This window comes from Phoenix dactylifera, chromosome 7 (genome assembly GCF_051530095.1).
Source record: "Phoenix dactylifera cultivar Ajwa chromosome 7, Ajwa_hap1_PhDact_Kaust_v1.1, whole genome shotgun sequence".
Lineage (NCBI taxonomy): Eukaryota > Viridiplantae > Streptophyta > Magnoliopsida > Arecales > Arecaceae > Phoenix > Phoenix dactylifera.
In genome coordinates, this window is record NC_143196.1 from 2,701,582 (window position 1) to 2,712,823 (window position 11,242).

Consider the following 11,242-nt stretch of genomic DNA (forward strand, 5'->3'; position numbering starts at 1 on the left):
GCCGTCTGATCGATGGTACTCCGATTACAATGGACTGGAATCGGTGTGATGGCCTAAAGGGCTGTGGGAACTCAGCAGCCGGCCCAACCCTGAGTCCTTGTGCTGGAAAAAGTGGTGGAAACTGGAAAGATGAGACGAAGAAAAGAGACGGCAGTGGAAAATATGGTTTGATTTGCTATTGGCCAACACATACTAGGTTTAGGAGGCGAAGGAGTTTGTTCTGCGACCGGGTTGTATCTTTTGTGCGAAGGAATGATTGTCCCTTTTCGTAACACCAACCGTCGGATTGCACATTGCACAGATCGCCATTTTTTTTCTCTACCACCTGCACAGATTTTAAAGCGGCTATTGTGCAATCGGACGGTTGATGCTGCGAAAGAAGGCGAATCATTCTTTTGCGTGAAAGATATAACACGAATCCATTTTTTCTTAGAGTTGGGCTAGTACTTTTAAAAGGTTATAACAGTCGTATGGGCCTACCTTGATTGACCTCAATATAAACCTTTTAATTCATGTGCTCGCATGGATGTGGAATGGTGAATTTTTTCAGTACTTGAAGCACAAATTTAGGATGGCTTGAGCCTAAATCTTGTTGACTAGTCAAGCCATGCTTGTGCACATCGTGCGGAGAACAATACCAATTAATGGATCCAAATTCTCTTGTCTAGATATTTTGGAGTCTAATAAGCATGTTGATTTGGAGTAGAATTTGTTGGAGATGATTGAGATGCCTATGTCCATTGCTTGGAGTTAAATTGGGTTAGAACTATGATCCAAGGGTTGTAGGGCCTTTTGAGTTTTGTCCAGATAGGGAGAGGGCCTGTTGGTACTATAATATCCACTGTTGCAAGGTTGACATTTCTTAGTTTCTCACCATTCATTGGTTTTCTTGATGCAAATGGAACATTTTCTATTCTACTTATAAAAAAAAAAAAGAGCAAATACAGATGGAACATATAAGACGGAATATTCCTGTCTTTCTTTTAGCTTCCTTTGGTCGAACCAAATCCTAATCTTCTGCATCCTACTACAAGTTACTTTCCATCCTTGACACTTCCGCATTAAATTTTGGTAAACTTAGATTATTAACAAAATTTAGCCATTTATCGCAGCAGCAATAACAAAAACCTTGATGCATGGTTTTAATTTCCATAAGCTATTGTTCCTTTAACTCTCTAAATAATAGCAAATGTGGCTAACAACCAGCCCTTATATAGATCAAGGACATCTGCATTTTAAGATCAGGGTAATTATGTAGTAAAGCTAATATATGGGTGCTCTTATGACAGTTCTGATAATTTTGTTTCGGACCAGAAAACCAAGGAGTTGATAATAATGATCCAAACCATTGGATATGATCTATTACTTCTAAACTATCAAAAAATCATGTAATATACTATCTATAAATATCTAGCCTACGCATCCAGAAAACATACATTATTTCATATTACTTAAACTATCCATTTTTTAATATCAGATATATAGGCTAGAGATCTCAAAATTACATAATTTTTTTACGAGTGAATAGTTACAGATAGTATACCATATTCACTGGACGTTGAGTCCTTCATTTGTTCAATCAAGACTGACCTCATTAAAGCTGTTGTATATTACATATTAGCTTTACTTATAAGTGTATATGATATTAATTTACAAAATAAATTGATCCAGATCAGAAACGCTGGTTGATATTGCAATTGATCCGTCCATAAGGTACTACTTTCATGCAAAGCCTAGAAATTGTATATTACGGCCACCTTGCTTGATTTTTAACAGTTGCCAACTCACTCAGTTGGCACCCATCCCCTCATGAAAGTCTTGTATTCAAACCAAGTGGTGGTGAATGGCCGCCATGTTTTTTCAAACAAAATATATTAGTTAAACTAAGCCATTTTAGCTTGAAATTTAAAAAAAAAAAAAAAAACAAATAGATCTATATGAATTTGAAGTTTCCTTTGTAAGACATAAAGTTCTCAAAACAGTTTGTAATTAATCATTAATTTGACAGATTGTGAATGACAACTTGAAGTCCATGCTGTGGGGGGATTTTAAGATGTTGGACCAGCCAGCATCATGTTATCATGTGAATCCAATTAAGGGAGTGATTGAGGGAATGAATCTAATTAAGTTCCAAGATTCATACAAATTCAATACATCATGTGATCTAGTTATTGAAAAATGATAATGACACCATTGCTCTTCAAACTTAAATTAATGGAGCCATATGGTTCATGTAGAAATTAATTTTGGAAAATTATGACAATAGGTTAGAATTTATCAAAAATGTCAGAGTATCAAAAATTAATCTTGCTGCATCCTTCTGTGTCTCATGATTTGGTTTTACTAGCAACCAAGGGAATCACTCCCATAGCCATCTGGGTCTCCAGACTCCTTCCTTTCCACCCTGATCTTTATAGGTCTTATGATAGATTGCTTGATATCATGCTCAGTTCTATCTGATTTGATGTCATCTTGTTTCCTTAAAAATTTTGTCCGCATGGATATATAGATAATAGCAAGATTAGAGATAGGTAATGAAGTTTCGCATGGAAAGAGACATAAGAAAAATAAAATTCTTGAGCGACGCATTAATAGTTTACATTCATGGTATTTGCTCTTGAAAACAGCTTCATATTTGTGGCTCATAGCACAAAAAGTTTGATGCAAAACGAATTAATAAAAGAGCAGACAAAAAGTCACCCAAAAAATGGAAAGAGAATGGTTTGGGAATTCTTTATAGCTATTGGACCTAACTCTCCTCAATGAAGATGTTCTACCCTTCAATGTACGTAACTGCTTCGTGGAAATGACATCAGAAAACAAGACAGCAAATTCTCCAAACAAGTCGACCTCCTTGGCTTCACATTTTCTCCATAAGTAAATTACAAAAATCTCTGTAAAATTAGAATAAATTATATTTATGGCCAATAATCTAAGAAACCTACGTTTACTCTCCAAAATTTATGTTTATCCAACATTTTAATCTATAACTTAACAGAAGGTTAGTCAAATATTTAATCTTAACAAATACCATATTAAAAAAAATAAAAATGGCCAAAATAACCTTAAATGACATGACAACCATCAAAAACATAAGACAACATGTGCATCCTTCTTTCCATCTAAGAGCAATTTTGACTTTTCACATAAGGTATAACGATTTTCCTAATACTGTTTATCTAATTGGGTGCAGGTAAATGTAGATTTTATAAATTATTGGATGTAAGTGTAATAAACGTAAATTTTAAAGAGATTTTTGTATTTTACTCTTTTCCCATTTAATCAGCGTGGCCTCAATACTAGCCACCATTGCTGGCATCATACTCTAAATAGATCTCCACTTCATATATCGCATTAAAATGCTACGAGGAGACTTAATTTATTTGGACATATATACATATATATACATATATATATATATATATATATATATATATATATATATATATATATATATATATATATATATATATGACCACTCGACGTACCACTCATTTCAGTAAAATAGCTAAGATGTGCGTACCGCTATTTTAATAATATCAATATGGGGGAAGTGTCTCACTTCCTTTCATTTTTTCAAAAAAAGAAGAAGGAAGAAGAAGACCACGACCAAAATGATAAGTCCCAATTTGAGCAGTGGGTTCAATTCATCCTAAACCATAAGAGAAACTTTTTATAAAATGTTTATGCTGCTGCTATTAGGAATACAAAGGTTCAGACAGATGTAAGTCTTATTATATATATATTTCCAAATATTAGTCTTGGTCTCCTCCTATTTTCTATTTTTCAACTGTTTTGGGATCTGGAGGCATTTTGTCAACAAAGTGGAGGGAGACCCTTATTGCACCGCGTCCGGCCTGAGCCTCACAAAGGCTTTTCCTTTGCTTCGAGTATATTAAATTCAATAGATGCATGCCTCTCATCCTTAATTATGGTTAGTGCTGCGTCATTAGAATACTACCAATACTGTGCTCACAAGAAGTGATTGTTTAAAATAATGATGTCATGATTAAGCCCATGTGAAGCCAATGTTATTTTAAATCTGTGGGCTGTCTCTGAAACCACGGCATTAAACTGGTTTCCAATTAAAAGCCCAGCTGTTTTAAGAGAGGAGGTTTGGGAGTAGACTAGAATTTATGGGCTCGTTTGGTTCGCAGGAAAAAGAGGGGAGAAAGTGTGGTCAACGGAAAAGTAATGAAATGCCTCTTATTTGGTTGGAGTTTTCAAAGAAGAGAGATGGGAAAGTTGTATTCCCATGGGAATATAATTTCCACATTTCATGAGAAAGTCTTTCCCATGAGAAACATGGGAAAGTTACTTTCTCATGAGGTGGGAATCACTCCTTTTTTATTTTTTCCCCAAAAGACCCTTCAGCATTAAAGAAGCATTAAAGAGGCATTAAAGACCTAATTTTTATTAAGGGCATAATAGGAATTATACATAACTTTCCTAGGAAAGTGGATGGTCAACCAAACAAAAGCACTTTGGAAATTTGTCACTTTCCCATGGTTAACCAAACATGCCAAAAGTACTTTCCTAGGTATCCTCTTCCTAGAAATCTGATTCCCAGGAATCATATTCTTAGGAGGAAAAATATTTCCCGCGAACCAAACGAGCCCTATGAGGCAACTCCTGAACCATGATATTAAACTGGTTTCTAATTAAAAAGCCAGCTGTTTAAGACCTAAAAGGGTAGAGGGAAAGAAAAATAATTTCTTCAGAAGATTTTTTTCGATCCACTTAACTCGAATCTCTCTAAAAAAATTTAGAAAAAAGATGAAAAAATTTCGAATCTAGGATTGACATCTCCTTTTCTTCTATTGATAATCATAAAATTGAGCTACATAACTTCTATTTATAAAGGTAAAGTCCGTCTTTTCACAACTCGAATTAGATTCCTCTTCTAGTTTTTATAAAGCTCATTTTTCTAAAATAAATATAACTAATAAAAATAAATTTTAAAAAGCTAAAATTTTATAAGAAGTAGATCACCACTTTTATATCAGCTTTGTTTTTTGTGACTCCTCTTGATTTTTTTTAAAAAAATTAGTTTTGATTTAATTGGTCCATTTCAGAACCCAAATAATGAGGCTTGAGCTTGATCACTAAGTGCATCTCATCCTTTAAAGGTCTATAATGAACTGATAACATCATTTTCAACCAACTCTCTTTGTTTGGGTTAGTAACTTGGAAACGTTCTTTGTTATTTTATTAGAGTGTTATTGGCGTAGCCGGTGAGAAAGGGAAAAGATTACATTCTTTAGACCATCCAAACCTACCACATCGTTGCAAAACAAAGGGGTCTTTGCAAACTCTCTTTATTTGGCGGGCGACGATATAGTACATTTGGATGGCCCATAGATTACAATCCACCCAGTGGTTTCTCAGCAGGTAACACTCTTAAAAAAAAAAAAAAAAAAGTGAGAGTTACCAAAATATTTACCCACACCCTAAATAAAAAAATAAATCAATAAATAAATAAAAACAAAAACAAAAATAATATTTCTGCAGGCAAATACAGCTTATTCATGTCTCAAATTCATGAGACTTAAAAATGATTTGGACGCATCATTTTTGATTGCACAACTCAATACACACAAACGGGCCATTTATATGTACGACTTGTTTAGTACACACAAAAAAAAAAATTCTCATCAAAATATTTTTTAAAAAAATTAATTTTAGATATAGAATACTAGTAAAATAATTTTGACATATTTAGTTGATTCTGAAAAAATAACATTAGCTTATATTGAGTATTTACTTTTTCAAAAAAAATTATGTGAAATATATATTATACTTTTAATTAAAAAAATATTATTTATTGATTTTAATGGTTTAAAAATTGTTTTAGAAAAAAAAATCATTCTAATTTGCAATCGGTAAAAAAACAGCTTTTTTATATCCATCATAATTTTTTAATAAAATATAAAAATTTTACTTCTATAAAAATATTTTTTCTTTAAAAACTCTATTAAAACAAAACTAAATTATTTAATTTATTATTATTATTATTATTTGGATTCAAACGAGCACACGATGAGATGAGTAGATGACTTAGGCCCTGTTTGGGGGAGCTTTTGGAGGGCCAGAAAGCACTTTCTGGCCCTCCAAAAGTACTTTTAGATGAAAAACTGTGTTTGGTAAATTTTTCAAAAAGCTGTTTCAGCTTTTGCGGGAAGCTGTAAATAGCTTTTGGGAGGAAGCTCCAATTTGGAGCTTTTGGGAGGAAGCTGTTTCAGCCTTTTCGGAAAGCTCTATTTTTGACAAAAATGCCCACATTAAAATATAATAATTACATAGCTTGTCCCTTTATAAACCTAAAAATCTGCTGGAGCCAAGAACCCTAGCCGTCAGACTCCTTTCCGTAAGAAAAGATATTTTTCTTTTCAATTTTTTTATGCATCTCTTGAACCACATTTTAGAATAAAAAAATTTAATCCTTCTCCGTACCTTCCAAAATCAATGTATTATTTTTTTTTTTAATCATCAACCTTGCGGCCCGTCCTCCTCGAGCATGGACCACGAAGAACCACCCCTGGACCACGGAATCGCGGTCCAGGCTGTAGCCGCGACACCGTGGACCGCAGCACTGCGGTCCATGATGCCTCCTCTCTCGCGGTCCACGGGTGACCATGATCGTCTGTTACAGAGGGAGGATCTCTCTCTGTTACAGAGAGAGATCCTCCGTCCATGCTCAAGCCGCGACACCGTGGACCGCACCACCGCGGTCCACGGTGCCTCCCTTTACAGAGAGAGAGGATCTCTCTCTGTTACAGAGAGAGAGGATCTCTCTCTATAACACAGAGAGATCCTCTCTCTGTACGCTTAATGATCTCGCGGTCCACGGTGGACCGCGAGATCCTCTCTCTGTTGCAGGGAGGGAGTTCTGGTGGACGGCAAGCTCTTTTCCCTCTCTGTTACAGAGAGAGAAATCTCTGTTACAGAGAGAGAGATTTCCCTCTGTGGTTCGGGTGGACCAAATTTTTCCTCTCTCTGGTTCGGGTGGATTAAGTTTTTCCTCTCTCTGTTACAGAGAGAAAGATAGATTTGTATTTAGAATTTTAATGGAGTTTGGTAATATTATTGTTGCCTTCTAACTTATGATTGGATCATTCTCTGTCAGGTACTATCACCTAGTGGCTCAGAAATTTGCAATCTCCATTGCACTTTGAAGTTTTAAGAAGTAAGAATACTCCTTTTATCCTTAATTAGCCAAAATATTTTATGCTTATACTTTTGACTTAAAGTCCAAATTACTACTTACATTGTCATTCTTCAACAAAATTCACTGCTAGTGATTCCAAGAATGGACATTTGATGAATATTGAAGCATGTTTTAATTAAAAGATCTTACACCTTATTGTCATTTTAGTGTTGCATACTATTGTTACTAATACTTCCAATATTGCCAAGAAGATATTGGGTACTCAACATCGTATTTGGCTAATATTGGGAACTTGACAATGTAATATGTTTTGAGTTTTTATACAGCAGCCCAACATAGAAAAGTTCTGGCTGGTTTTATATAACATGTACATGGCTTGGGTTGGTCATATTGTACCCATCAAACATGCAATGCATTCATAAAGATTTGTTTATTATAAATTGGCTGAATAGTGTGGGGTAGAATATGAATCTTATGTTTTTTCATATTATTAAAATTCTCACGATGTGGGCACCTCAAAATCCTCTTAGAATACCTCCTTGCAGTACAGGAGGTACTGCATTTAAATCCCCCACTGGTTCCCTAGAGATCCAATGAAGAATAATGTTGGTGGCTAGTTCTTGTTGGCCTGAGCGTAGTTAGTGCAAGCAACAAAGTGCAGTTAGGCACAGGTTTACATAATGCAGCACAATGTATGGCTTCATGCAATTTATAAACAAAATGAATTTTAGAGCAAACGTTATTTTCCTGCCTTTGGTTTCTTTTACAAAAACCTTTTTTTTCCCTTTTTTTTTGGAGCTAGGTCTCTAACAACTGCCTCAACTCAGCAGGATAAATCCCTCCCCATACGGTAGATCTAACTGAGGGCCTCCCCCTATTTGCTGCTGTTAGAGATTGATTCACTGATTTGATTTGTTGTGGGGATCTATTAATATCACTAATTGAGCGAAAGAATATAAAGTGAAATATAATATTTTCTAATTTAGTGAAATAGTTTACTGATGCCATCCCTCTCCTTCATCTCGATCGTAATTACGATACATGCCCCCTGGACCTTATTAATCTGACAAATAATGTGCATACAACGTAACCATTACATGATTCAAACTTTAGTCTTCATGATCCGAGCATTGGGAATTTCCAAACAATCTCACAATTTTTTTAAGAGAAATCTCAGTGCGCTATTACTTTTATTCCTTTAGAAATAATCAATTTTCATATTTATTACAGAATCATATGAGCATGTTCTAAGAGCTAAAAGGAAAGAACCTGTAGGTGCTAATGGATTTACAATATAAAATCGAGATACTGGAGATAAATAAGGTAATAAATGTTCCTATTAATCTGATCTTATTTCCAATAGAAAGAGAGTCCTACAAGATCTGGAAGTTGAAATTTAAAAAGAAAGGAGATCATGGTACGTAGGCAAATTTTTCCTGAGATCATGGCAAAAATGCTGCTACCTAGTTAGGAATGGGAAGAGTAAGTTTATACATGGTAATGGCAATTTCTTTATTTACTATCATAATAGCCATCCATCAAATCCTTGATTCTATCAAATAATTGACATTCATTAGACATAGAGTTCTATTAAGAAGACTAGCTTGACCAAATACAGAGAAAGTATACAATAAAGAGTACATGGGTCTTCTAAGACTAGCCTAAAAATGGTCAAGAACATAGACGAAACCAGTAAAGCCTGTGATCCATTTAAGAACTGTGCAAGCTGGTGAAAATGCTTATAGTTCTATCAAATAATTGCCTCTTATTGCATGCCTTGTCTAATATCTCATTGTTTTTCTAATATGCTTTACAAGGTGTTTTATTCATATGGATGAAATCATGACTTATGATTGACAAAATGTTTCATGTCTTTGTTGTTGCATTGTAAGAAGAACAAATGTCTAAGAAGAGCCAACATACCCTTGCTGGTCCATCAACCCAAGATGAGAAGAAGAGGAAGGCCATTTGGAATGAAAAATTGATAGAGGAGTTTATCGATATATGTATTGGTGAAGTTGAAGCTGGTAATTGCCCAGGAACACATTTCAATAGGTTAAGGTGGGCCAATATAATTAAGAAATTCAATGAGAAGATTGGAAATCAATATGACTACAAAAAATTTACAAATAAGTGGGATAACCTGAAAGCAAATTGGAGCATTTGGATGAAATTGGTGGGAAAGGAAACAGGGCTTGGATGGGATCCTGTTAGAAATACAATAGATGCACCAGATGCATGGTGGGAAAAAAAATTGCAGGTACACGTGCCACTAGTTTAATATTTGTAAGATTTTTTATACTAACCTATAAACTACTATTGACAACTATATATTGTTAACTTGCAGGAGATTCCTGATGTAGCTAAGTTTCGAGAACGTGGTCTACAACATGCCATAAAATTGGATAGGTTATTTAGAGGTACTAGTGCCACTGGGGAGGGGGCCTGGGCACCAGCTTTACTGGTGCAGGAGGATGTTGAGGACACAATTGAAGTATATGAGAGGTTGGATGGGGTTAATAATGATACATTTGAGGGCTTAGGTGACTCAGATGAGGACCATCATATGATTGCATATAAAATTGATGATGTTCCCACTGATAATTTTAATGTTAACCTTACTCTTGCATCTGATGCTATCCAAGAGAGAGGAAAGAAAAGAGTTAGCTCTACTTTGCATGATAAGAAATGCAAGAAGGTTGAGGGTGCTGCACAACTATCTCAGTAATTGAGTCGTCTTATTGATGCAGTGGAGAAGAAAAGTACAGTGCCATCCAAGATGATTGATAAACCTGGACGTAGTATCGATGAGGTGATGGACGAAGTGCATATGATGCCTGAGATGGTAGTACAACCTGAACTGCTTTTGATTGCTGCTGAGGTGCTCCTTAAAAGAGAACATCGAGAGATGTTTATGGCACTCCGAGATACCAATCTTCGAATTGAATGGCTCAAGCGAATGTCAAACTTACATAAGTAGTTGTTGACGTACTATTATAGCAATATGTTTTGTAGTTTTAATTATGAACTTCTATTATAGAATGATGATGGACTATATGTATTTGTGGTATCTCTTGGATAATGTATCGTGGATGCTATTGATTTTATGGATATTATAGATGTTATGATTTTGTGATATTATATGTATTTGCATTATATGTTTATATATCATTTGTTTTATTTGCTACAGATGTTTTATTTTTTGCATAATATGTTTTCTACAGGTATGGGCAGCATTGACAATAGTTCTGAGGAAAATTATTCCAGTGAAGATGAGATAGTTGATGATGATAATTATAATATTCTACTAACTGCAACTGTTGGTATGGTTACTGAATATTACACAAAATATATTGAAAAGGAGCCTTGTAGGACCTCTTATCAAACCGGATACAAGTTTGTATCAGAAATTTTATATGGCAATCCATATAGATGCCAACAACAATTTTGAATGGAAAAACATGTATTTATTAATCTGTGCATGGAATTGAAAATCAAATATGGTTTAAAGGCTTCTAGATATATTCCTGTTGAGGAGCTGGTATCTATGTTTTTGATGATTCTAGGACATGGGTTTGGGAATAGGATGGTTCAAGAAAGATTTCAACATTCCAGAGAAACAGTTAGTAGATATTTCACCCATGTTTTAAATGCTGTTTTAAGGATGTCCAAGGATATTATTAGCCCGCTGGATAAAGAGTTCAAAAATATTCCAAGTAAAATCCGCAATGATCATCGTTGGTGGCCTTATTTTAAGGACTGCATTTGAGCAATTGATGGCACCCATATACCAGTGAAAATTTCTCCATCCAAACAAGTACCATATATTGGCCGAAAAGGGATTCCTACACAAAATGTTATGGCTTATTGTGATTTTGATATGCGTTTCACTTTTGTTTGTGCTGGATGGAAAGGTACTGCTCATGATACTCGTACTTTTTTAGATGCTATACACAGAAAAGAGCTCCAATTTCCACACCCACCTAGAGGTATGCATTTTAATTAAATATATTATAATATAGACGTATGCATATTAATTAAATATATTATGATCGCAAGTATACTTTTTTAACT

General features: G+C 34.7%; 1 protein-coding gene across 1 annotated transcript; it reads left to right on the forward strand.

Moving 5' to 3' along the window:
- Positions 1-9,068: 9,068 nt before the first annotated feature.
- Positions 9,069-10,148, forward strand: LOC148700604 (L10-interacting MYB domain-containing protein-like). The gene is made up of 3 exons (XM_089924101.1): positions 9,069-9,446; positions 9,516-9,873; positions 9,919-10,148. The coding sequence occupies exons 1-3, from the start codon at positions 9,069-9,071 to the stop codon at positions 10,146-10,148; spliced, it is 966 nt and encodes a 321-aa protein (XP_089780227.1).
- The last annotated feature ends 1,094 nt before the right edge of the window (positions 10,149-11,242 follow it).

What these genes read in the sequence shown, in the direction of transcription:
- LOC148700604 (XM_089924101.1), top strand. Translation starts at nt 9,069, where the DNA reads ATGTCTAAGAAGAGCCAACATACCCTTGCTGGTCCATCAACCCAAGAT. An exon ending in AGGTACACGTGCCACTAGTT is followed by an intron (nt 9,447 to 9,515) that starts TAATATTTGTAA and finishes GTTAACTTGCAG; the next exon opens with GAGATTCCTGATGTAGCTAA. An exon ending in GAAATGCAAGAAGGTTGAGG is followed by an intron (nt 9,874 to 9,918) that starts GTGCTGCACAAC and finishes TTATTGATGCAG; the next exon opens with TGGAGAAGAAAAGTACAGTG.